General features: G+C 43.1%; 2 protein-coding genes and 1 non-coding gene across 14 annotated transcripts in view; 1 reads left to right on the top strand and 2 right to left on the bottom strand.

Annotated features, from left to right (window-relative positions):
* The first annotated feature begins 1,769 nt into the window (after positions 1-1,769).
* Positions 1,770-22,634, top strand: SLC51A (solute carrier family 51 member A). 2 transcript variants are annotated; one of them, XM_077118001.1, is made up of 9 exons: positions 1,770-1,849; positions 2,444-2,538; positions 16,139-16,293; positions 17,282-17,355; positions 17,829-17,987; positions 18,603-18,714; positions 18,980-19,126; positions 21,611-21,716; positions 22,240-22,634. In XM_077118001.1, the coding sequence occupies exons 1-9, from the start codon at positions 1,812-1,814 to the stop codon at positions 22,374-22,376; spliced, it is 1,023 nt and encodes a 340-aa protein (XP_076974116.1). In that variant the 5' UTR covers positions 1,770-1,811; the 3' UTR covers positions 22,377-22,634. The 2 variants fall into 2 exon arrangements, with proteins under 2 accessions (XP_076974116.1, XP_076974117.1); XM_077118002.1 differs by lacking the exon at positions 17,829-17,987.
* The window catches only part of PCYT1A (phosphate cytidylyltransferase 1A, choline), a 90,263-nt gene continuing 82,815 nt past the window's right edge, over positions 19,715-27,162 (bottom strand). For 9 of the 11 annotated variants that reach the window (XM_077117998.1, XM_077117997.1, XM_077117996.1 and 6 more), the window contains one exon: positions 19,716-27,162. In XM_077117998.1, coding sequence (XP_076974113.1) covers positions 26,956-27,162 — 207 coding nt within the window. In that variant the 3' untranslated portion in view covers positions 19,716-26,955. The other 2 variants (XM_077118000.1, XM_077117989.1) reach the window with 2 other exon arrangements.
* LOC143648940 (U6 spliceosomal RNA) lies at positions 19,853-19,959 on the bottom strand. Its single transcript, XR_013158837.1, has one exon. It is a non-coding gene; the product is annotated as a U6 spliceosomal RNA (small nuclear RNA).

Here is a 27,162-nt window from a genome sequence, read left to right as displayed (position 1 = left end):
CTGCCCCAAGAGCATATGTACTATAAGAGGAGAGAAAACCAGGGAGAGGACTGTGCTTGATCCCCTGGATATATTTTGAGTATTTGGGGGCAGGAGAAGGGAGTCCTCGTGGTACCACAACAGTAAGCACTTCCTCTGCTTATAAATACTCACCAGTCCAGGGCAGGGAGCCTCCACTGCCCTCCCAGAATTGACTCTCTCAGTGCTCTAATGGACTCCTTTCTCACTCTAAAATCTTTACGCCAACCTCAACAGAGCCCCTAACCCAGGTCACTTTTGCCTCTCTCCCCACTCCACTGGCTCTCTATCTAACCTGGTTTCTTATTCTGAGCCTCAGTTTTCTAATCTGTAAAATGGGAATCTAGAACTTACTTTATGAGAATGGCTGTAAGATTTAAATGAGATAAGGAATATACTGTGTGTCCTACAGCACCTGGCACACCATAGATGCTCAAGAGACAATAGCTGCTGCTGGTGCTGGGATTTCAGTATTTTTATCAATCATTCAGCCAAATACAAAGGAGCACATAGCATGTGTCAGACCTCTTGCCAGGAACCTAGTGGTACTATAGTACAAGGGACCGTGTTTGGCCTCAAAGAAGTTCAGATCAACTGTAGAGCTGCGTTCCAGTAGCCTTGTTTCTTGAAGACGATTGTATAATGATATAGATTTTAAAATGTGACTGTGTGATTGTGAAAGCCTTGTGTCTAATGCTCCTTTTATCCAGGGTGTGGACAGATGAATGAAAAATATGGATAAAAAATAAACAAATAATAGGGGGAACAAAGGTTAAAATAAATTGAGTAGATTGAAATATCAGCGGTCAATGAGAGGGAGGTGTGAGGGGTATGGTATGTATGTTTTTCTTTTGTATTTATTTTTCTGGAATGATGCAAATGTTAAAAAAAATTACAGTGATAAATACACAACTATGTGATGATGTTGTGAGCCATTGATTGTATACCATGTATGGACCGTTTGCATGTCAAGAATATTTGTATGTTAAGTTTTTACAATAAAAATACTTAAAAATACAAATAAAAAAATAAAAACAAGAGAAAACTGTTTGCAGTTGGAAAAAAAAAGTTCAAATCTACTTGGAGAGAGGTGAAGCCACCAACCAATGAAATAGTTCATAAGCATATAATTTGGCAAGTTTTTAAAAAACTGTCAAGCTGCACATTAACCTCACTTTGCAAATTTGCCCCTTAGATACGGCCTCCCCTTCGCCGCATCTTCAGGTCCGGAGGTGTGGCTGGCTGAGCCCGGGGAGGGCCGGGCTGGGGGAAACCTGTGAGGTCTTCGCCTGACTCTTCCAGTGCCCAGCCAACAGCACGTGTCAAAGTCAAGGCCCCTTTGCCCTGGGGACAGAGGCTGAGCTCCGGCCGCTTTCCGCGGGGCCGGCTGCCCAAGGAGGGGACTTAACCGGAGGAGTGAAGTCTTACCCAGACCCTAGGCAGGAGTTTTGTCCGGGTTCGCGCCTACCCTGGGAGGCTCCTTGGGGCAGGGGCGGGGAATATAGGATGGGGGCGGGGACAGGGGTTTTCCTGCGGTGAGAGGGACCGCACCTAGGGAGGGGGAGGAGTCAGGAACCAAAGTCAGTCCGCTGAGAGGATCAAATTCCTCTAAGGTGAACTCTGAGACTGGAACTTGTCAGCCTTGGGTCCCAAAGCGGGAGCGGCCCCTCCACCTGCTGCAGCGGAAAGGCCGGCAGCGCCGCGGACCCCAGGGCGCCGCCACCCTCAGCGCCCCCAGCTGCCCGCCCCGCCCGCCCCTGCTCTCCCTTTCAGTGCCGGGGAGGAAGGGAAAGATGGAACCAGACAGGACTCGGATAAAGCTTGACCCGAGGTGAGTCAGGTGGCCGGGTCTCCCAACAGGAGCGAGTCGCTAAGCAATGACGGCCGCTGTTGCTCTGTCCAGTTCTCTCTCCTCCATCTTTCAGCACCTAGAGAAATGGACTAGCTGTCCTCTAGGCCCTCGGGGACACTGTGGGATTGGGACGATGTGTGACACCTCAACTTTGCCACCCTGGAGGGGGAGAAAGATCCTAGAAGTGGGGGCTGTTGAGGGATTTCCCACAGGGAGCCTTCCCGTGGGTGCCAGGCCATATGGAGCCCAGCTGGGGATGCATCCCTAGTACTAAGAGCTCACGAAGGTGGGAGCCTAGCTTTGGGACCCTACCTTTTCTCCCCCCCGCTTGTCCCTGGGCTGCCGTCCCATTGACTGTAGACTCTTTGGACACCAGAGCCAGACCTGCCCCTGGCCTGGGCCAACTCTCCATTCCATCCGTCCCAGCATGTCTTAAGAAATAAGGCCCTGAGGGGAAAAGGACAAGCAACCTCAACACCCAGCTAGCTATTGGAGAGTGTTAATAACTGGTGTCCCTTCTGCTACCCACCACCAAATCCCCACAGTCCTGAATGACGGTTGGTGTTCCTCCAGGTATACGGCTGATCTTCTGGAAATACTGGAGACCAATTACAGCATTCCTTCTGCCTGCTTCTCCCACCCTCCCACTGCAGCCCAGCTCCTGAGAGGTGAGCCAGCGACACTCTCCAGAGGAGATGTGGGTCTCAGAGGGGAGTCAGGACAGCCAAGTGTCACCGAGGAGAGGTGGTCCTGAGATTGGCCACCCTGTGGCCCTCTGGGGGATACTTGGCCCAGCGCCCAGCAGGGCTAAGGCCCTGGAGAAGAGCAACTCCTCAAGGAGTCAGTGAGCAAAAGGGGGAAATGACAATTTGACCTAGGAGACAATTCGTGTACATTGGGGCCTTCATGAATTCCAGCCTCAAAGCTCCTTCAAATTGGGAACATTGCAGCGTGGAACATTTTTCATATTCAGGGCTATTTAGGGAGTAAAATCCCCTCTCATGATGGTGTTCAGACAATACATCTCCACAGAGACACTTGGCGGTGTGTGTGTGTGCGGTGTGTGTGTGTATGTGTGTGTGTGCGCGCGCATGCACACATGAGGCTCCACAGCAGCCTTCTTGAGAAATGGCTTATGTCATTCTAGAGACGTTGTTATTACTAATAATGCTCTTAAAACTTAGGTGAAGCTCTAAAAATGTTTTTACAGCATTGGCCAACTAGATCCTATTACTGAATTGCTTTTAAGTTGCTTTCTGCAGTGAAAGACACAAGATGAATCTCTGTTCCCTGAATATCTAAAACACTGACAATCAAATGGCCCTAGATTCTTTATAGGAAATGAGACCCATGTACAAATTTTATTTTGTTTTCCAACCGCATGAGTAACTACTTCACAGATGTTAATGAGCCTGTATCTCTGTGGTATCCTAATGCTTTTCCCACCCTCCTTCCTGATTTTGTCACCTCGTGGAGTAGAGTCTCTCTGAGCAACAGGATATGATCAGGGTATATTAGGAAGCAGATACGGGCATGTCCTTGGGTTATGTGTAGCCTCATTTCAGAGGCTCTGAACAAGAGTGATTGCCACCTGCTGCAGAGTGACCAGAGATGCCTCATAGCCACTCTGTGGTTAGGTGAAGCCCCAAAAATGTTTTTACAGCATTGGCCAACTAGATCCTATTACTGAATTGCTTTTAAGTTGCTTTCTGCAGTGAAAGACACAAGATGAATCTCTGTTCCCTGAATATCTAAAACACCAACAGGTGTTTAGAGCCAACAGGTGGCTCCTTCATTAAGTTCTGGAATCTCCTCTTGAGAATGCAGCTGGTAGTACAAGACTTCCCTTATACCACTGCTTTCCAACCAGGGGTGATTTCTCTCCCTGGGACACATTTGGCAATGTCTAGAGACAGTTTTGATTGCAACAACTAAATGCAATCTAATGCAACTAAATGCAACTGGCATTTAGTGGGCAGTGGCTAAGGATGCTGCTGAATATCTGACAGTCCACAGGATCGCTCCCCACAACAAGAATTATCTGAGTCAGAGTGTAAATAGTGCCAAGGTTGAGAAAGGTTGAAAGTGGCTCCCAAATTTCTCTGCTACAAAATGTGCAAATAGAAGGGCCAAGGATGTTCAAAATAGGGAGTCCATTATTGGTCCTGTAGTTGGGCGAGATGCCTTGTTGCAGGTGGAACGGGGAGGGCGGGTAGGATTTAGGGAGTTGGGCACTCCTGGGGCGGGAAGGAGACAGGCTGAGTAGGGCCTAGATCTTTCCAGATTCAAAGTAACTGGTGGGGCAGCCAGGCACAACTGAGAGGCAGGTAAGGTGGGGCCTGATGAGTGTCAGGCTGAGGAGTTGCACTTTATCCTGCAGACAGAAGGAGCCATGGGGGTTTTGAGGTTGGGAGTGGCTGGATGAAAGTAATGAGTAATAAGGATGGATCACAGGGAAGAAGAACCTTGAGAAGCAGGGATATAAAATAGAGATTATTGCCCCAATCCAGGATGAGGGACAAAAGTCCGAGCCAGGATGGGGATAAGAAAGCAAAGGAAGGGTTAAAAAACATAGGCAATCCCAAGAAAGAGCAGGTTGGATTTGGTAAATATCTGGGCATGGGAGGTGAAGGAAAAAGGGCTGGTAATGCTGACCCTAAGTGTTTGGGTAATGGTGATGACACTGATAGAAATGGGAGATTCAGGTAGGGCGGCCCACCAGAGGCTGTGGTGAAACCCTTCCTCTCTTCATTTGTAAACGCTGTTGTTCCTTAAATTAAATGTTATTTAGATGCCAGCAAAACGTTTTGGTTTATACAAGATCAGGGTTCATTTTCTCATGATTTAAACTTTCTAAATTTTATGAGTTAAGGAAATTATCATAGTTTCCATATCTTGTTTAAAATTATATATACATATTTACATATCTATATGTACTTGTGTTTGTAATCAGCCGTAATAAATGATAATAGTGAAAAAATGTTATTTGGGAAAGAGCGATTCTGGAAGAACTGTTGAACCTCTCAATAGCCAATTTTTGAAATGCCTGCAATGTGATTGCAATTAAAATCCCTACAGGACTTTTTCTAATGGATTGATCCAAAATTTACACGGAGGGCCAAGGAAAGCCAAGACAATTTTAAAAAGTAGAAGGAGGGAAATTGCCCTACCAGAAATTAAGACTTTTATTAAGGCTCTTGTAATTACAGCAGTGTGGTGATAAAGACCAAGGTCCTGGCAATTAGAGAAATGGAACCTAGCAGAAGGCTCAGATACAGAGCTATCCCTACTTGGGAACTTGCTTTATGAAGAAGATGCTGTACAGATCAGTGGGGGAAGGATTGACTACCCAAAAAGTGATACCAGACAATTGACTATCCCTATGGCATATAAATAAACATGAAAATAGTTCCAAAGTAGCTCTAATCCAAATAAAGTTCCTAAATGTAAAAAGTTAAGTATTTTTACAAAATAAAATATAGGAGGATATCTTTATGATTGGAAATAGAGAACAATTTCTTAAATAAAATACAAGAAAGCACAAATGCTCATGGAAAAGATTTGACTACATTAAAAAAAAAAAACCAAAAACGAAAGCAACTTCTGCATGTACAACTAAAAATACTGCAACGTTGAAAAGTCAAACTGAAATCTGGGAGAAGATGTTGTCAATCCTCTAAATAACAAAGGATTAGTAGCCAGTATAAGAAGAGCTACCCAATAAAAATTGGATACGAACAGGCGATTCATAGAAGAGGAAACCCAAGTATTTAATAACTATATTTAAAAAAAGTTCTATTTTGTTAGGAATCAGGGTAGCAATTGGTAGTAACCAATTTCACTAGTATCAATTGGCAAAAATAAAAATTCTGATAATACCAAATGTTAGTGAACTTGTGGTGAAATATGAATGCTTATAGACTGCTGATGGGTGTATAAATTGAGTTAACCACTTGGAGAGTAATTAGATACTATCTATGAAACTGAAGATTTTCATTTCCTACAACCCAGCAATTCTAATTCTAGGTATATACCTTAGAGGAACTCTCCTATATGTGCCAAGGAGACATGTTTCCAAATGTGCATTGCAACATTCTTTGTCATAGTGAAAATAATAAAAATCACTGAAAAGATAAGCAGAAAAAGCATTTTGCAGGATGACGCCACTTACATAGATCTTTTAGGAACAGAAGGCAATTCTATATGTTTGGTGTATACATACGTTGTGAAAATAGAATAGGAAAGTTATATAACAACTTCAGAGTACTAATTACCCCTGGTTGGGGAGGGGGTGGTGAGGTAGGGAAGAGCAGAGGATCTTGGGGGTATATGCAAGGGGCTTTAAATATATCTGTAATGCTTTATTTTTTAAAAAATTTTTTATTATATAATATAATATATATACAAAGCAAAGAAAGAAAAAAGCAATAATTTTCAAAGCAAGTAATTACAGAATGGATCCAAAAATTTGTCATGGGCTACCACTCCTTCATCTGATTTTTCCTTCTAACTGCTCCAAAACACTGGAGGCTAGAAGGAATATTAATATAGTGCTTCAGCAGCTATACTCATTTGTTAAATCCCATTTTCTCTCCCTTAGTCCTTCTCCCAATTTATAGGGATCTTTGGGCAATGCTTGTTCTGACTTTTTCATGTTGAGAATGGGTATCCTCACTAAAGGACAGGGGGATGTGATAAATTAATAATCCTGGAGAGGCTGGTCCCTCTGAGTTTCAAGATTTATCTGACCTAGGAACCCTCCAGGGATTATAAATTCCACAAAGGTAAACCTAGTGCATGAAACCTTTATAGAGTCTCAGTTCAAGCTTTAGATATTCTTAAGCGTCAACAGGAGTGATGTTGGTGGGGGGTTAGCAAACCATGGCAATTAGCACTACCTAACTGAAGCTTGCAGAAGAGTAGCCTCTAGAATAGCCTCTTTGACACCATTTGATTTCTCTTTTGGCCACTGACGCCTTATTTTATTATACTACTTTTCCCCATTTTGGTTAGGAAGATGCTGTCAATCCCTCAGTGCTGGGGCCAGACTCATCCCCGGGAGTCACGCTCCATATTGTCAGGGATATGTTTCGCCCCTGAGTGGCTTGTACTACGTTGGGTGGAGAACAACGACCCTCCTTGCAGAGTTGGGCCTAGAGAGAGGTCACATCTGAGCAACAAAGTGGCTTCCTGCAAGCAACTCTTAGGCCTCATTATAGGTAACCTTAGCTTCTCCCCTTCAGAAATAAGTTTCATAAGGGCAAACCTCAAAATCCGGGGCTTGGCCTATTTTCCTGGGAGTTCCCAATGGTTGGGAGGGTACCTGGAGTTTCTCAGATTGCAGAGTTTAATATATAGAATATATATATATTTTTTTCCCCTTCTGATCCTCAAAGGAACACCAATACTTTTGTTTGTTTGTTTTGTTTTTCTCCCCATCTTTTTTCTTTTTTCAAAACAATACCGTCCATACGTGGTGTACAATCAGTGGCTCACAATATCATCTCATAGTTGTGTATTTATCACCCTGATCATTTTTTAGAACATTTGCATCACTCCAGAAAAAGAAATAAAAAGAAAAAAGAAAAATCTCACACATAGCATACCTTTACCCATCTCTCTCATTGACCACTAGTATTTCCATCTACCCAGTTTATTTTAACCTTTATCCCCCCATTAGATGTTTATCTTTTACTCATATTTTTTACTTGTCTGTCCATACCCTGGATAAAAGGAGCATCAGATGCAAGGTTTTCACAATCCCACAGACACATTGTAAATGTTATATCTTTATACAATTGTCTTCAAGAACCAAGGCTACTGGAACACAGCTCAACAGTTTCAGGTACTTTCCTCCAGCCAGTCCAATACACCATAAACTGAAAAGGAATATCTGTATAATGCATAAGAATACCCTCCAGAATAACCTCCTGATTTGAAATCTCTCAGCCCCTGACACTTTATTTTGTCTCATTTCTCTCTTCCCTTTTTGGTCAAAGAAGGCTTTCTCAGTCCCATGATACTGGGTCCCAGGGAATCCCGGTACTTCTGTCCCATGTTGTCAGGGAGATTTACACCCCTGGGAGTCATGTCCCACGTAGTGGGGGAGGGCATTGAGTTCACCTGCCAAGGTGGCTTGGAGAGAGAGGCCACTCTGTGCAACCAAAAAGGTTGTCTCGGGGTGACAGGCATAATTCCTGCCTATCCTTTGCAGGAATAAGTTTCATAGGGGTGAACCCCAAGATTGAGGGTTCGGCCTGTTGATTTGGTTGTCCTCACAGCTTGTGAGAATATGAGAAATCCTCCAAATGGGGAAGTTTAATATTTCCTCCTTTCTCCCTAGTACCCCAAGGGAACTCAGCAAATACTTCTTTATTTACTGCCCAAATTACTCTGGGATATGTCAGGGCATCACACTAACCTGGACAAACCAGCACAGTCTCAAGCCCTATTCAAGATTCCATGTACTTATGGTGTTCAACTAAACTGATCATACAAGTTAAATTAGGTAATGCAACACCCAAAGTATAAATTTTGCACCAAACAAATATCTCTCCCTTTGGTCTCACAAAGAAGTTGAAGTTTTAAAATATGGACGATATCATCCTTTATCCTGTATTCTGATTTACTTTAGTCCTATGCAGATCAGCTTCATTCAACTCTCTAGGTGAAGTCTGATCACTTTTTCAACTTTTTAAGCAGTTCCTGTATGGGGTATTGCTGACTTTCATAGCTTCAGAGCTCCAACTCTGAGTCTCAGTCTACCAATACATTTTAATTATCAGCCCGCCATAGTCTGGGATGTATTCTGGTATTATATTAAGCTAAGCGAATTTCAAGGACTTGTTCCTGTTCTGGACTCCAGGAATTTGGGTTGTGTAAATGAGTTATCCAGACAGGTTGATTGATTGTGTGTTTCAAAAAATTTGGGTTTTAGACTTAATAAACCTCTCTGCCTTTGATCTCATACAGTAACTGAAGGCCTAGCGTGAAAATACTACCATCTTTTACCCTGCATTCTAATTTACCTTAAACCCAGCCAGATTGGCTTTGTATGAACTCTAATTGAGGCCTGAACTTTTTTTCAGTTACTTTAACTGTTATTATATATAACTGTGCTAACTTTCAGGTCTGCAGCACTCCATTTCTGGGACCTAGGTGTCACAGAGCTACTCAAAGTTCCAGGGAAATGCCAGATGATATACATATGGCTCAGTGTCTCAGAATCCAGAACTACATCTGCAACTCAAGACCAAATGTGGCTGCCATAAGTGCCCGTAATCTAGGCTCCCCTTTTCTTATCAGTATTTTCTGAGAGAGACCTTAGCAAATTTGTTCTTTTGTTTCTGGGTTATTCTGCACAATACATTGTCCTCAAGGTTTACTCAGTTCATTGCATGCCTTCCCACATCCTTCGTTTTTGTAGCCACACCAAATTCCATCATATAAATATATCACAATGCACCACTGTGCGTCTCAGTCATAGTGTCCATGGGCTCCTTCCATCGCTTCTCAGGGGGAGGTGCCCTCCCTGAGGCTCCTCTTCCATCAGACCCGGGGCTCCTGGACTGCAGGGCGTGGAAGACGGCGTGCACGGCGGGGTCGGCAGTGGGGGCTAGGGGTAGGGGTGGGGGTGCTGATGCCTCCAGCCCTTAGGACTGGGGAGTCCCGCCGTTCCCGGCCCCCCGCCAGGAGATCGCTCTGCCCTGGGTCTGCCTCCCCCGGGGCGCTGTGGATTACTGACCGCGCGGGAGGTTTCCGCGAGCCGGCTGTTGGCGTAGGCTCAGGCAGAACGAAGATTGGTTCGCACCTCCCCGCGCGCCGGAGCCCCTATAATGTTTATTTTTATTAAAAAAAAATTTTTTTTTTGACATGGAAGGCTCCGGGAATCGAACCCGGGTGTACGGCACTGTAAAAATAATTTTTGAAACCAAATTGGCGATATGTTAACATAATAAAATAGATTCTGGGTATGTTAACTTTTCTTTATTTTTGAAATATTTTTTATTTATTTTTGAAATATTTTATAATTAAAAAATAATTATAAGTAATTTGGAAAAGCCATGATGAAATGTTAGGTGAAAAGAAACAGAATATAAAATTTTATGTACAGTATTATTGCAGTGGTTTAATATGTATGCACTTAAACCAGGATTTTTTCCCGATGCCAATAATTTATTGAACAGAAGGCTGTACACAGGCAAACCTTACTGTGGAAACTCAGACGTCCGGGCTTCTCTGCATTCCCTCGACCCTCCAGGGTGAGGAAAAAGGGAGGAGACCTTAGGGGCAGGGGGGGGAGACACGGTTTAGGAGGGGTAGAGGGCCAGGTTGGACGGAGCAAAATGACCTTTTCTTTCAGAAAAAAAATTATACAAATCTATTTATACCCGAGGGCCAGAGAAGGAAGGACAAGACAAGAGCTGGTGGGTCTATTTACAAGGGAAACGAGTGGGAAAAGAGGTTGGAGGCGGCGAGGGAGCCAAGGGGGTGGGAGGTCCTCACGTTTCCAACCCCTTTCTTCTCTTCCCTCCCCACAACCAGTTAAAACCTTAAAAAGCCCACCACAGGGGTGGAGGTGGTGAGGGAGGGCCTGGAAATGGAGACAAGGACCCATTTACCTTTACCCCCAGTCTAGGGGCCCAGACGGGGCAGGAGGAGCATGGTGGGCTGTGGCCCCTTCCCAGCCATTTCTGGGGCTCCCAGGAAGAAGGGAGGTGGATGGGGCCCTCAGGAAGAGTTGGTGAGGACAGTTGTGGCACTGGTTGGGTCAGTTAAAGCTTGTGAGGTTAGGGTGGGAGTGATAAAGCCCGTCAAGTAAGAAGGGATGAGAATGACGTGGAGAGATGGTTGTGGAGAGTTCGCCAGGACTGAAATTGAAAGGGCCGAGGGGGTGTGGGTGGGTGGGTGGGGGGACAGTGGGCAGATGTTGGGAAGGAATTCAGGGTCATCAGAGTCCATCAAAGAAGCTGTGGGTGTAGGCTTCCGGCCGGGAGAGCCTGGGCAGGGGGTATGCTCCAGCAGCCTAGAGCAGTGCAGGGGTGAGCTTTAATCTGGGAGAACTGGAACTCTGTGCAGGTGGGTCCATCTCTCGGATCTGCCCGCGGGTTGGCGCTCCCACCACCTTGATGATCTTTACCAGCTGGTCCACCCCACTGCCCCGGGAAGATGGGCAGGCCCAGGAGGAGTTCCATCAGGATGCAGCCACCTGACACACATCACTGAACCAGGTGTAATCAGTGGCTCCGAAGATAAATTCCGGGGCTTGGTAGTAGCAAGAACATACGTGGGAGATGTTGGGCTCCTCTGACTGGATGCTTTGCATGCCCAAATCGCAGATCGCCCTGGAAGTGGAAGCAAGCCAAGCTCCGAAAGAGCTGGTACCCACCTTCTCCCCACTGGAGGAGAAAAAGTACCTCAGCGCAGCGCACTGCAGTGGTCCAGTTTACGCAGAATCTGCGTCTCTGCATTCTTGAAACTTTTCTCCTGGAGAACATTCCTTATGGCTCATTCTGAAAGAGTCACTATAATCGCCTGGATGTCTGGTTAAGCCACCTCCTGGCCTAGGGTGGTGACCACCCTGGCACTTTCCGCAGTCACAGCCCAGATTTACTCCGGGCCGTGGGAAGCTGGTGTCGGCGTCCGGAGCCTGAGATCTCCAGGCCTCCACCATGGCTCGCACACGCATTCTCGCCGCCGCTGCAGCTGGGGTCCGAGGCCGAGCCCCCCTCCACCACGCCCCCCCACCCCGCCCCTGTCCCCCTACTCGGCGAACAAGCGGGTCCGCACCTGGCCCGAGCTAGCCGCGGGGCACGCCAGGAGATGTCCCTGGCTGTTTTTGAAAGCTCGTTTTTATTGAGCAAATACTATGTGTTAGGAGCACATGTTAAGAGCTTTAATGAGATGATATGTAACCTGTCTGAGGTCATAGAGCAAGCAGTAAGTGACACTTTACTTTGAGTTTAGGTGTCTCTGACTCCGAAGTCGGAGCTCTTAATCTTGGTGGAAGGAACTATGCAAAAATGGAAATAATGTTTGGCTAAAAAGCTGAGATTATGGGTGATATTTTACTCCTTTTTCAAAATTTTATTGAATGTTCTTATATTGTTTTTATTATTTTAAAAAGTAATCCTTGCTATTCCAGAGACATTGGAGAATTTGCTAGTTGCTAAAGGTATAGCTGTATTCAAATAGTCAGTTGGACAAACATTTCCCAAAATATGTTTCTTGGAATACTCTTCCCATGGAGTACTTAATGAAAACAGAGGTCTATGGAAAAATAAGTTTTGAAATGTTGTGTTCTATAACCTCCTTTTGGAAACTCACCGCATAACTGAGAACATGAAAGACTTCGGTAGGCTCTGTTGTGAAGAAACATGTTTAATTTTAGGTTATTTCCAAAAATCCTTTACCATAGAACAAATCGTTGCATATCTATTAAGTTGCACTATTATGACACCAAAAGTATGAATAACAAAAGAAATAGATAAATTTGATTTAATCAAAATTAAAAACATTTGTGGATTAAAAGAAATGATCAAGATAGAAGAAAATACAGAATAGAAAAGTTCAAACCTTTTATTAGAAAAGGACTTAATATGCAGATTAGATTTTTAAAATCTTTTAAAATGCAACAACAAAAAGACAACTCGATTTTTTTTCCATTTTATCAATTATTTTTATTATTAAAAAAAATCCAGAGATCAGCCTGATATTTACACTGGTATAGGTGACCTTCTGTTTTTCCCTAGATTTCCAAGAAATTCTCAATTTATGCTTGTAGCCCATATTTTTCCTGTATCACATTTTGAAAACTATATCTGAGTACATTTTTCATTCTATACATTTAGTTATATTTTAACATGGTAATTGTAATTTAAATTATATTTGACACACGTTGATGCTTTACAAATCTATCAGTTGATTTTTACTCTTAAATTTTCTAATTTTGTTTTCCTCAGGATTTTTTTTTAACTTTTTATATTACGTAGTATAACAGATACACAAAGCAAAGAAATGAAAAAGCAATAGTTTTCAAAGCACTCTTCAACAAGTGGTTATAGGACAGATCCCAGAGTTAAGACAACTCAATTCTAAAATGAGCAAATGACTTGAATTTCTCCAAAGAAGATAAACAAATAGCCAATAAACACATGAAAAGATGTTCAACATCATTAGGCATTAAGGAAATGCAAATCAAACCACAATGAGAGATAACTGCATACCCATAAGGATGGCTGTTATTTTAAAAATGGAAAATAAGTACCGGAGAGGATGCAGAGAAATTGGAACTGTAGTGCATTGTTGGTAGGAATGTGAAATGGTGCTGTCACTGTGGAAAGCAGTATGGTAATTCCTCAGAAAGTTAAATAAAGAATTACCATATTATCCAGCAATCCCACTTTTAGGTATATTCCTAAAGGGAGTGAAAATACGGTCTCAAACAGATACTTGTATACCAATGCTTACAGCAACCATATTCACAATAGCCAGAAGGTGGAAACCACCCAGTGTCCATCAATCAATGAATGGATGAACAAAATGTGGTACATACGCACAATTAAATATTATTCAGCCAAAAGAAAAAATGAAGTTCTGAGACCTGCTGCAACGTGGAAGAACCTTGAAAACTTTATGCTCACTGAAATAAGTAAGGCACATAAGGACAGAAATTGTATGATATCACTTGTAAGTGCTGACTAGAAATAGCAAATTTGCAGAGATAGAAAGCAGATTAGAGGTTATTGGGGGAAATAGAAGTACAGAGTGGGAAAGGAGGAGTGTCTGAAAAAAATAATTAAAAAAAAAGATTCACGTAGGGTAAAATTGGGAAAAAATAAGGGAGGGGGCAAACTTCTAAGATAAAAGGGTTAGATGGAGAGCAGTGGTGTCAGGCTATGGCTGCTAATGAACTTTTTTCTCCCTTAACCTTTGCACTGAAGAAGTGGATACAAGATACTGCAAGTAGGAGAAAGAGTACCAGAGCCAGTAGCTATGAGAAACTGCAAAGGCATTTCTGTGTTGAACAGTCAGAATATCTCCCCCCACCCCCTTTGTAAATTTAAACCTTTCGGGATTGCATTTGATAGTTTCTATCACACTACATTTCCCTCCACAGCTAGGCCAACATACACCATGAGTCAGTGTGTTAATGGTCGAGAATATGGGCTTTGCATCAGGAATCCCTGGGTTTAAATCACAGCTCTACAGCTTCCAGGCTGTGTGACCTTGGGAAAGGTGTTTGACTTTCTAAGTCTAATCTCTTTCAAAAAGCCTTTACAATGGGGATGATAACAGGAAAATTCATGGGATTATTTGTTTCATTCAACAAATAGTTACAGAGCACTTACTGTTCCAGGCACTTGAAATTGGGATAAAGAACAAGACTGACAAAGCATCGTCTTTGTAGAGCTTACATTACAGTGGGGAAAACACTATAAACAAGTAAATAAATGTATAAATACCCTCACTGTGATGAGTGAATAGAGGGGGCAACATCGCACAGGGTGTCCAGGGAAGGCTGGGGGAAGGCTGGCTGGGGAGGTGGCATGTGAGCACAGAGCTCGGAGATGAGAAGAAGCCAAGTTCATGGAGCTCAGGGAGAAAAGCCTTTGAGGTAGAGCCCAAGAATAAGGCCCTGGAGGTAGGCGTGGCTCTGCCTGGTCCTTTCAAGGATGGAATGGCTGGGAACTCCTAAGTCTTGGTAAACAGAACAGCTGAGCAGCAGGGATCAGATTTGAGAACACAGGGTGTAGTAGAGGAGTAGGACTCAGAGGAGGAGTTCTAGGGCTCAGGGGTAGTAGGGGAACCAGAGGAGTGTCCTTCTGGGGATCAAGAGAAGGGAGATTTTCAAGGAAGGAAAGGAAAGACCAGGAAAGGCTTTGGCTTTGATGGTTTGTGAAGGGCAGTTTCTGCTCTTAGTAGGCTGACAAGGACAGAGCCAAGTCTTCTAGCAAGTAGGGGAGGATGAAATCCAAAGTCCACTTTTCTCCTGGTGGGTCCACTGGATATGTCATTAGACATGTGGTTACAGGTAAAGGGCCTCCCTCAAACAAAACAAACAGAAACAGAGAGAAAAAGCATAAGCAGGCCCTGAAATAAGAGCAACCGGGATAAATGTGATATTTTTAGCAGCTTCACATCTGTCCTGGTTTCTCCCCATGGAGCCAGCAGGTATGACTGGCCCAAATGAAAGCAACCCAGTCTTTACTGTCATATGGTTTCTTTTCTGTTTGGGTTGCAGCGGTAGTAACTTTCTGCCTGAGCCTCCCTCACATTCCTCAATCACCCAAATAAGGGGCAGGCTGGCCAGGACCTACTTCATTCTTCACCCCCAATGCAACAGGACAATGGACTGGACTCGACAATCTTCTCCCTGTTCTTCACATCTCACCAGTTAGGAGGTGTCAAGGAGAATTCAAGGTGTATGGGAGATATTTAGAGAAATTAGTCCAGGGGCTTAGTTACTAAAACAGAACCCTTTGTTTGAAACTAATTAAGTTCATGGATCAGATGATTCAACACACATCTTGGTGTGAACATATTGATTTTTTTCCCATTAGCAATGGGAAGGCCAGAGGAGCTTCAGTTGTGTTTGTCAGAGTGTTACGGGAGCTTTTTAAAAATGCCAAGTAGCAGGACCATTCCAGATCTCTTGAAGCAGATTCTCTGAGGGCAGGGTCTGAACAGCTGCTTTGTAACAACTCCCTAAATGATTGAAATGAACACCAAAGTTTGAGAGCCTCTGTATTACATTTAATGAGGCTAAGCATGATTCCAACCACTTGGAATCTTTATTTGGATCCATTTCTGTTTTGCTAAAGTACCTTTCTGATGTCACTGTTTTGGTGGAAGCAAACTGAGACAGTTCTATTGCAATTACAATTGTTAATTGGTCCATGCCCTCTGGCATGACACCTGGTACTAGAGGCAGAAAAGTGAACAGGCTGTTCTGACCTTTGAAAATTTTTCTAGTTATGTAAAAACTCGCTTGGCCTAAAAACAAACAAATATCTAACAATAATAACAAAAGCACTGTAAGCCTCTCCCTGGCTGAGGTAGGCCCTACCTGGCCTGCGAGCCAGATGTTGTAATACTCCTCGTCTAAGAAATAGTCATTCTTCTGCATGGATTGACACCAACACCAGATAATTCTAGCTATGATTAAGGCAATCTAGGCCCAAGTGGAGGTGATGAGGAAGCCCAAATCTTCTCCCCCTCAACCCTGGACTTCTGCTCACTGGAGTCTGCCCTCTCCTTGCACTCCAGAATTGGGCCCCGTGGAAACTGCCCTCACAGGCATCATGACTGTACTTGCCCTGGGCTCGGTCGCCATCTTCCTGGAGGATGCTGTCTACTTGAACAAGAACACCCGTTGTCCCATCAAGAGGAAGACTCTGCTCTGGATTAGCTCTGCACCCACAGTGAGTGTCCTGTAGCTGCCCTATGGGAAATTGGAGAGGAGGCAAGGACCATTTTGATAATTCCTTTGAATTTAATAATTCAAGTCAGCGAAGAGTTACCTGTCTCTTCCACCGGGAAACAGGGCAGGAGGAGGTTTGTAATCTGATATCTGTTTGCAAATATCCAAATTAGGACGGCCAACAAGCAGATGAATGGAGTGTTCAAATTCTAAAAGCCTGTAGAGACTGCTGGAGAAAATGTTAAGACTCACAGCGGTTGTTGGAGAATTTGCTCAGTCCATCAGCATCACCACTCACTACTCCCCCTCCACCCTCCCTGGCCACAGAATTGCTATTAAAAGCAAGCTTCCTTCCTGTACAGGCAGATAGTGATTCCTCAGAGCATAGGAGGGAAACAATTTTCCCCCCAGAGGGTCACACTCAGCTCTACTTTTAAGCACTAGTCCTTTTGAACTTGATCACACAGCCATTATGTTGGTCTCTGGTTTGCCCCTGGTCCATTAAACTGGACTTCTGTTGATGAGCTCTGGTTGGTGTGGGGTGAAGAGTGGAACCCTTGAGGTCCTTTTCTTCTGGATAGCATCTGCCTGGACCATCTCAGTCCATCAGAGATGTTTTAATAACATGGGACATTGAAAAGGAAGGGGTTGGATCTTGATTCATTTACTCCAAAGGATGAATTTACCTACTCCTACCATGGGTCCAAGGTGAGTCTCTTCAAAAGTCCAACTTAAATTTAGTGACCTGCCATTCTGTCCTTTTAGACATAAAAAGAACTGACAGCTGAATTTTAGAAACATTTAAAAATAAATCGATTCAATTATCCCCACCCCTCCACCCCTACCCTCACCCAGCTGGCAACTTTAAAGTAATGGAGTTGCAGATGTTTAAGTTTTGCTTCCTTGGGCCCTTGCCACAAAAGGGTTGAGAGAGTGAGCACAAAGTCTCCTTCCCTTTCTTAACTGATTTCTTGCTTCTCTCCAAACAGGTAGTGTCTGTGTTCTGCTGCTTTGGTCTCTGGATCCCTCGTTCCCTCATGCTTATAGAAATGGCCATCACCTCGTAAGAGTCCTGCCCAACCCCTATCTGTTGTCTGGGTATTCCTTTGGGTCACCTTCTGCTTCCCACTCACCCTGGACTCAGAATTGGCATTTATTTCTATATAGGGTCCCTTCCATAAATCCCTGCCAGCCAATTGATCAGGAATCTAGCCCTTTCCAGATTGTACTAATTGGGTTCTCTTGAACTTCTAGTTCTGTTCAGGGAACGCCTTATTTGGGCACATCCTCAGTCACTTCTTTGTTCCCATATCGGAAATTCCCCTCCCTCTTAGTACCCTGGACCTCGTCCTATCTCTCATTCCTCTTGATTCACACATTCAGAATGCCCAGTCCCTACTATCGTCCCCTCAGTAAGCCCCATCTCTCCCCACTCCCTTTACAGTCCAACTCTCTTTGGCAGCAAAGGGGTGTCCCCTCCACTGGCTGCCACCTCCCTCTCTACCATACTATCATTCCCACTTCTCCCCAACCCAGGTTTTATGCAGTATGCTTTTACCTGTTGATGCGGGTCATAGTGGAAGGTTTTGGTGGGAAGGAGGCAGTACTGAGGACACTGAAGGATACCCCGATGATGATCCACACAGGCCCATGTTGCTGCTGTTGTCCCTGTTGTCCACCCATTATGCTCACCAGGTAAGGCAGGAGGGAGAGTACAGGTCAGCCTCTTCCTGCACTCTCCCAAGAGCCTCCTCCCATACTCTCAGTCCTGTCATGAGGCTCTTAGCACTGGGCTTGTAAGGAAGGAAGCCAATGATGGAAGGGTGGACATCCCATGGCGAGGACACTCCCTTTGAATTTATGCTTTTGGTGAGTACCCAACCATAAGGGAAGAGAAGAGCAGAGGAAGGAGACCTCTGAAGTTCCCATTACTTAAGCTCATTGACCCCTGCAAATATTAGCCACACAGCAAACTACACTTTGGGCCATTTCTGCCCATTTTGGTTAAAGAGATTGAGATCAACCCTCTGATTGTCCTTGCTCAAAAGGCAGTATACTAAAATATATATACACATACACACACACACACATGCATACACATACATACTGGCCTGAGGGTGAGGGGAAGGCAAGGAGGAAGGTTCCCAATGAGCTCAATATTCTGGTTTCTCCCTGTGTCCCTATCCATTTAAATATTTTAGTGGCTATGATGGCAGCTAAGCCTCAGCCCAGGAGCCCAAATGAAGGGGCTTTCAGGTCTTGGAGTGGGTGGTTTGTGGGTCCATGTTCCAAACCTTCTTTCCTGCTCAGGAAGAAGCTTAAGCTGCTGATGTTGGGCCCATTCCAGTATGCCTTCCTCAAGATAACACTGACCCTGGTGGGCCTGTTTTTCATCCCTGATGGCATCTATGACCCAGCAGATGTAAGCCAGGAGCAAGGGGCAGCCAAGTCCAAGACTCATTTAGTACCCTTGAGTTTTAGAAGGAATAGCTGGACCCCAAATTCCCTCAAACATGGCCCAGGAACAGTGTTAGAGGGGTGGTAGAGGCCTGGGAGCTCAGGTGGGGAGGAGATTGGAATAGGCCAGGGTTTGGGGGCATGTCTATTATTTTTCTCACCATGGAAAAGAAGTAAAAAGAGGAGGAAGGGCTTGTCTCCTTCAGTACTACTTTCTGGCCTGTCATCAGATTTCTGAGGCAAGCACAGCTCTATGGATCAATACCTTCCTCGGTGTGTCCACCCTGTTGGCTCTCTGGACCCTGGCCATCCTTTTCCGTCAAGCCAAGTTGCATCTAGGTGAACAGAACATAGGAGCCAAATTTGCCCTATTCCAGGTAATTAACTACACCCTGGGTGAAAATGGATGGTTAATAATAGAGCTACAAATGATGGCTTTGGGAAATGAGACTAATAAGGGGTAAAAATGAGTTTAGGAATCTTCTTAAGCCTCAGGTTTCCAATAAGATTTATAAAATTACTCTCTGCCTGCCCCTTCCCAGTTTTTGTCTTACCATGTACTTTCTTAAATTCTTTTAAAAAAAATTTTATTAATAAAACCAATCAACATACAATATGAACATTCTTTTTTTTTTTTTTATCACATTTCTTAAGTTCTTCTACCTTTGCTTTTCCTTTTTTCCCCTACCCGTTATTTCCTAAAACCCTATAATCTATCACCACCACCAGCAGCCGCGTTATCACAGCTATATCATTTGTCAGGCATCTTTCATACATTACACTTAAATTTTCACAATAATCCAAGGAGTCATTATTATTCCTATTTTACAAATAAAGAAACTGAGACTTAGAGATGTTATAGGGCTTGCTCAAAAATACAGAAGGGATGGGGCTAGAATGTAAACCCATATTTGTCTAACTTCCAAACCCACATCCCTTCTCATCACACTGCCTTTTCATCTTCAAAACTTTTCTGAAAATTCTCTCAAATGTACTTTTTTTTTGTTACTATACTTTCTATTCTCTAAGCCCAAAGATGACCTTTCTACCAAATGCACTGACTTCTAACCAAACCTCATTTTCCTGTTTCTTTCTTTCTTTTTAAAAATATGATACACTTCATGATTTTGTGTGTTATCCTTGCACAGGGGCCATGCTAATCTTCTCTGTATTATTCCAGTTTTAGTATATGTGCTGCTGAAGCAATCACCATTTTTAAAAAATGATTTTTATTGAGAAACATTCATACCCATACATTCTATACATGGTGTACTACAGTCCAAGGCTCACAGTATCATCACATAGTTCTGTATCTATCACCATGATCATTTTTTAGAAGATTTGCATCACTCCAGAAACAGAAATAAAAAGAAATAACTCATATACCATACCCTTCCCCCTCTCATTGACCACTAGTATTTCCATCTACCCAATTTATTTTAACCTTTGTCCCCCCATTTTTATTTTTTTAATCCATATTTTTTTTTGCTCAACTTTCCATATCCTGGATAAAAAGAGCATCAGACACAACGTTTCCACAATCCCACAGTCACATTGTAAGCATTGTATCTTTATACATCATCTTCAAGAATCAAGGCTACTGGAACATAGCTCAACAGTCTCAGGTACTTCTCTCCAGCCAGTCCAATACACCATAAACTAAAAAGGGATATCTATATAATACATAAGAATAACCTCCAGGATAACCTCTTGATTCTGTTTGAGATCTCTCAGCCACTGAAATTTTATGTTGTCTCATTTCTCTCTTCTCTCAATGTGGGATTTGTGTCCCACATTGCCAGAGAGATTCACACCTCTGGGAGCCAAGTCCTGCGTAGAGTGGGGAAGGCAGTGACTTTACCTGCTGAGTTGGCTTAGGGAGAGAGAGAGAGAGAGAGAGAGACCACATCTGAGCAACAAAAGAGGTTCTCTGGGGGTGACTCTTAGGCCTAATTTTAAGTAGGCTTAGCCTATCCTTTGCAGGAATAAGTTTCATAGGGGTAGGGGCATATCCCAAGATGGAGGGCTTGGTTGTCCCCACCCCGCTGCTTGCAAGAATATCAGAAATTGCAAGAATCATTTTTGCTGTTTCCTTGCTGGGCTCTTCTCTGGCCCCCAAAGCAAAATGGCTGCTTCATAGTTAACAAAGTGATTTCACAGACATTCTCGCTTGATCTAAGAAGATGCCTCCCAAATATGAATTTCCAGGTACGTAATAGGTAAACTTGCAAGGGCTACAGGAATAGAGAATAGGAGAAAATCCCTAAAGCGATTCACAGATTGAAGGGGCAAAAAGGACCTGGGCCTCACAAATACTCAGGGTCAGGCCCAAAGGGTAAAAGCCATGTGATTGCTGAGGCTGCCCATGGTTACTTCAGGGAAGTCTAGACAAACAGAGTCTGTCTTGAAGAGGCTGATGGTTCAGGATAGTGTATTCAGGGAAGACAGTCCTAAGACAAATGATGCTCCTGGGGCCCCTGGACAGATTTTTAAAAGGCTACTTTAATGGGTAATTGCCCATTATTCTAGGAGTAGGGATTTCAGGTACTTAACTAGATGAAATTACTCTTCTCTGATCATCCACCTTTATATACATTTAAGTGTTCTTAGTCATGGCTGAAGTAGGGAAATAAAAATAATCCCTCAATCGGTTCTTATTGTTTCTTGTCAGCAACTCTAATAAACAAAATATTAAGTGGAAAATGGCATTGTTTGACTCAAGATTTTTAATCAAGTGTGAGTCTTGACCCTCTGTGTAACTGTACAGATCTAAAGGTTGGCCAAATCTCCCCAGTGAAAAGGACAAAGCACAGCAACTGGATGGTCCCACCCCACCTATACCTTTCTTTTCTGTTCTGCAGGTGCTCCTCATCTTGACTGCCCTACAGCCCTCCATCTTCTCAGTCTTGGCTAATGGTGGGCAGATTGCTTGTTCCCCTCCTTTTTCCTCTAAAGTCAGGTCTCAAGGTGAGTACACAGGTGCTCCCATCCCATTCCAAGATGGGAGGGATGGGGGGAGAGTCAGGGAGGAGGGCCTTAGGCCAGAGGTTGGGCCATTCTAACTTGCTCACAATATTCAAAAAGGGGATCTCTGAGAAATTGGAGCAGAAGCTTAAATGAAACTGACTCCACCTTTTTGATCAGATAGTCTGGAAAGTTGTACCACACAGCTTGAAACCAGTCCTCATGGCCAAGCCAAGAAGCCACAGGTTCAATCTTTAGCTCCTGGGAGAGGAATGGGTGTAGTTATGAAGGGGAAGGTTATCAAGATAAAACACACCTAAGAAATGGGCTTTAATGCTAGCCTCAGGTCCATAAGATGGAGAGTTCTAATTCTGGCTCTACCACTAACTTGCTATGTCATGAATTTTATCTCTAGGTTTGGGGATGAATTAATGAAAGTATTGTTCAGCTCATATGCCAGGGCTGCTGGTGGGATGCTACCTCCTTAACTTAGCATAACCTATATATATTTCATCCTATGCTGCAGTGATGAATTGCCACATTCTCATAGTGCAGACTTTTCTGATGACTGTGTTGACCCGAATATACTACCGAAGGAAAGACAACAAGGTTGGATATGGACTTTTCCCTTCTCCAGACCTGGATCTGAACTGCAAAGCCTGAAATGGATGGCATGGACAATGGAAGAGACACTGTATTCATTAAGAGAGCATAAGATTTCTTCACTGTCCCTCAACTTTGACCAACTGGGGACGGATTCCTATCATCAGCACAAGCTGGTAGATTACATTTGACTATAGAGATGAAAGTGAATTATTCAATAGGATGAAATTGCTTTGGATCTTTCTTGGGGAAGGTATTTAAAGTTTTGTAATAAACAAGCATGAAGAATATGAAACTCTAAATTGTGTACATTGCCTATATGGGTGCCATGCTTAGCTCTTGAAACTTGTATACAGAAAGGTCACTCTGAACTTTCCCAAAGCAAGTAAAAGGGAACAGGTTTACAGTAGTGCCTGGTGTAAAAGCGGGAATAGAATTCAGCCAGGCAAAATAGTTCAAGCCCAAAGACTTGAAATCAGGCTTCTGGAGACAGACAGAGAGGTATACTTGCTCTTATAGCTGTGTCTTCAGAGTATGGTGACATTGAACCTTGGTGCTCTGAATTAGCCTCCTTTTGCAGGGGAATGCCTTTTTGAGTTCTTTGTACCAAGTTGCAAAAGGAGTGCCACAAAAATATGGTCAATGAACTTGATTTTGAGAAGAGTAATTAGGATGCTAAACAAAGGAATTGGGAACACAGGTAAAAGCCCAAAAGCATAAAACATATACAAATGTACGTCAGGTCAAAAATACAGGAAAGGAACATTGGGTAAAACCACTTTGCCTTTATTTGGCTAAATGACAAGAGCCAAAATAACTCTGAACAAATTAGTAACACTCAGACAGGAAAATGATATACTGAACACCAACTGAGAAAAACTTTTCTGTGGATTCTGGCTTTGATGATGAGGCTAGCATTCATGCCAAGGCCAGCATTCCTTTCCAAGACACTTTTTCCTTTTCAGGATACTCATCACAAAACAATCCAATAAAATCACATCTCTGTGTTCCAAATAGTCAACACCTCCTGAAGAAGAGTGGGAAGGCCCACTTCAAACCTAAAAGAACACAACTTGAGTCATCCTAACCCAGCATTTAATGTTAAATATGGTGCTTCTGTTTTTCAACCCAATCTGAGCACAAACATAAAACTCTGGCAACAGAAAATCTTTTTATCTTTTTAAGAAAATTAACATTTAATAGTACAATCCCAATAACATGTTCTACTAATTTATTTGGAAAAATAGAAGGTAGGGAACACTCTTTATCCCATGACAATCTACCGTATGAGAGAAAACAAAAATAATCATTGTTATGACTTTGAAAAATATAACCTTTAGAAATATATTGATAAACTATTTTAAAAATACCATTAGTTAAAAACATTGTTAAGGGAATTTTTTTTCTGCCTGGTTTAAACTCCTGGTGAGATGTATGCTGACAGAAAATTTAGAAGCTATGACTTTTAGGGAAGTAAAGCAGCAAAATACAATTGATTTGGAAAGATTTTTAGATACGAGATCTGAACTAGGATTAAAAAGGCAATAAGCTCCAGAAAAAGTATCCACAAGCCAAGAAAATGCAAAAAGAGAGCAGCAAAAGCACTGTGAAGAACCACTGTGGAGTGAATATCCAGAGACTGCTTTACCCCATCTGGTCACTAGGAAAATAAAAATGTCACTCAAGTGCTGCCTAAGAAGTCAACAGCTATGGAAAAGGTCAAAAAGTTCTCATACTTTTTCTCTTCTTCAGGAGTTTCAACCTCCACTCACCCGTAACATTCTTACCCAAGCTTCCCAAAATGACTGTCTTTGGCTCTCGCTATTAGAGGCAACTCAGTAGTACAAATGATCATTTCTATTCCTCTAAAGTTTTAACTTCTTCAGCGCTCATGAGTCTAGTGTATGAAAAGAACAAACTTTCTGCCCAGTACACCACAAGGTAACTGCTGAAATGCCACATTCTCAGCATGGTTATAGGGCTTCTGTCTCCAGCCGCCTTCTATTTTGCAGATAGAAGCTCTGAGACCAATCAACTTTTAAAGTTCTCCCATTTCTGCCATACTTGGTTCATTCTGGCTGACTGTTTTCTTGTGTATAAGGAAACAGCTCCAAAGCCTCAAACATTAATATTTGAATATTTACAGATAATAGGCGACTTTGTGGTGTGCAAACCTCTAACCTTATTTAATTAGGCACAAGTGATTAAATAATGCATCATTCCAACAGCTTCTTCCATCCACCCACCCTTGACCAGCACCTAGGATCACATTTATCCCAAGATATTTAATATGATTTCATCTCTAGAGCTGCCATAAAAGTTTTTGCCTTCAATCAAAATTATTTGTAAATTTCCTAGTGTTAGCAGACTGAGGCAGTAGTAGCTCACCAAAAGGGGTGGGGGAATTTTCCAAGAACTTGTGCATATGCTGGCTATAGCAGTCTCACAGATGCTTATCCTAAAGGTCATATTCCAGGTAAAGAAAATGCCAAAAGAAGCCCACTAAAAGAACAGAGGAGGAAGGCCCAAGTGTTTGTGACCCAGGCAATAAATCTGAGGGAAGTGACTACAGGGAGGAAACTCACATTCTGGGCATGTGCCTTTCCAAATATACTTGGGTAAAATGTGCTTTGAGGAAACAAGTACCAGAGAGAATAAGACATAAATAGGTAGAATTCCTAAAGAGAGAAGCCTGATGCAGAAAAGTTAAAATATGTGATCACTTGAAGCTGGGTAATACGGGGAAACATTAACTTCAATTGTTTCAAAGAAAGGATCCCAAGCCAAAGCTTATGTGAAACAGATCTGATAGTAAAAATTGTACTTTATGAGAATTTGAAGTGCAGTTTTCATAGGTCATCAGGATAACAAGAAGTTTCCCCTCTTTGTTCCTTTATTTTTCTATGCTCTGCCTCTCTGGGTGATCTGAGTTTTAAGAACCTAGGTAGTTCTGCTGTGCAGGCAGGCAATGATTCCAGCTTCTGACTCTCAGGCAGAAAAGCTGGTTTTACCAGAAAGTATTCAAGGAAGGGACAGTGAGAGGCTTATAGCCCTAGCAGAAGGGCAAGAAAAAGATGAAATGTGGATTTCTGAGCTGAAAACACTAAAACACCACCCTGAGAAGGGGTGTTAATGAGTGACAGGAGGTGGGGCCTGGAACAGGCAATTTTCCCCAAAACCCCGCTACAGGATTACTGGTGGTTGATCTGCTAGGTTATGTAGCTGAGGAGATAGGATGCTGGAGGTTTAAAAATGAACTCATGCACAACAGCACAGTGCTAAATGTCAGCATTCTTTGATGTAAAATTTAAGCGGTGAGTCCCTCTGGGCAACCTAACAGGAGAGGTAGGACAACCACCACCAGGCACATGGGAACAAATGCAAGGAAGTGAAGCTATCCTACTTCTACATTGTGAACCCATGCTTTGTGGCCTGCTGAAGGGCAGGGGAGGGAAGTCGCTTCCAAGCTGTAGATCTCAGAGGAAAAGAAACACTCTGTGGAGCACTGGTTCCAGGCAAGAACATTCTTAAGAGTGCCAGAGGTCAATAAAAGGCAGTTATTTTAGAAAGGGAGGTGTTTCCTTATGCTGTTGCCTCCATGTTTTATTGAAATCTCTCTAAATAATCAATATGGCTCTGAGTAACATGGATTAACAGATCATGTTCAAACTGCAGACATTTGTCAAGTATTCTTTGTAAAAACTAGGTAATATCATTGAAATAGGGAAAGCAGGGCCAGGATTTATTCCTAGCAGGAAATTAACCTAAACTGATTTTGTATTGGACTGAGTATAATACCCCTCCTCAATCACAGCAATCCTAAAAGTTCTCCTTTTTAAAAAAAAGTAGACTGTAGGAAGAGATTGCCAAGGGCTCTCAAATAATTAGGTAACAAAGTTTTCTGAAAAGAGCATGGCAGAAAGACTACAGATGATGCCATGTGGTCTGGTACCATCCCCATCAGTGTCTTCATGGATCCCACTGGGTCCAGCAAGAAACTCCTCAAGGAGTAAGAAAAGTTAGGCTCAGAGCTCCTTTTTCCCACACTGGCACATGTGTTAGCAATACTTCTAGGGGGTTTCTGACTGAATTACTCTGCTTTTAGCTTTTTTTTAAAGGAAACCAAAATTATGATATTTCTCCCCAAATCACCCATCACCATGGCTCATTGCTTAAAGGATTTGGCAAGTCAGTTTGCTTCAGAACAGAAGGCAAACACTATAGTGTGAACAAAAGGCCTCTAGGTAGTTATACCATTTCCTTCTTCTGCCCACTCCTCAGGGGCAAAATATTAGTTCTACTTACTCCATTTGAAAGACTAATTTTTAAAAAACTAATAAAAATGACAATTTCCCTGTCAAGAGTACATAAACACAAACAGTAAAGCAAAGTCCTTGGAGAGGGTAGAGGGATGCAGAACAGGCTTCTAAGTTGTGGCCAGCCTCCTCCCTGGTGTGAGCGATTGATACCTCTCGAAGGATGGGCTGTTTGGTTCCCCCATCCCTGATCCTCTTGCCCCAATACTCTTTCCTTTGTAGCTGTCCTTGGGTTTAGTGTTGGGATCACAATTTGGAATTCAACAGAGAGTCTCTGAAGGTGATGGGCCAGAGGGAGGGGAAAGGGAAGGAGGGATGGCAAATTAGTCCTCTTCATCCTCACTGATATCATAGGCAGTAGCCCTGTGCCTGGAGAGGTTTGCTGGGGAGGAAGGTGGGGAAGTCTTGCCAGAGAAGGGCCATCGGAAAGAGGGGGATGGAGAGCGTTCACGAGTAGGGCTGCTGCTGGGACTCTGCTTTGGACTGATGGCCTGCAGCATCCGGCCTTTTCCCTCTTTCAGCATATGTTT

This window comes from Tamandua tetradactyla, chromosome 10, assembly GCF_023851605.1.
Source record: "Tamandua tetradactyla isolate mTamTet1 chromosome 10, mTamTet1.pri, whole genome shotgun sequence".
Taxonomy (NCBI): Eukaryota; Metazoa; Chordata; class Mammalia; order Pilosa; family Myrmecophagidae; genus Tamandua; species Tamandua tetradactyla.
The sequence above is the reverse complement of the archived record's forward strand: the minus strand, read 5'-3'. Positions and strand labels throughout refer to the sequence as shown.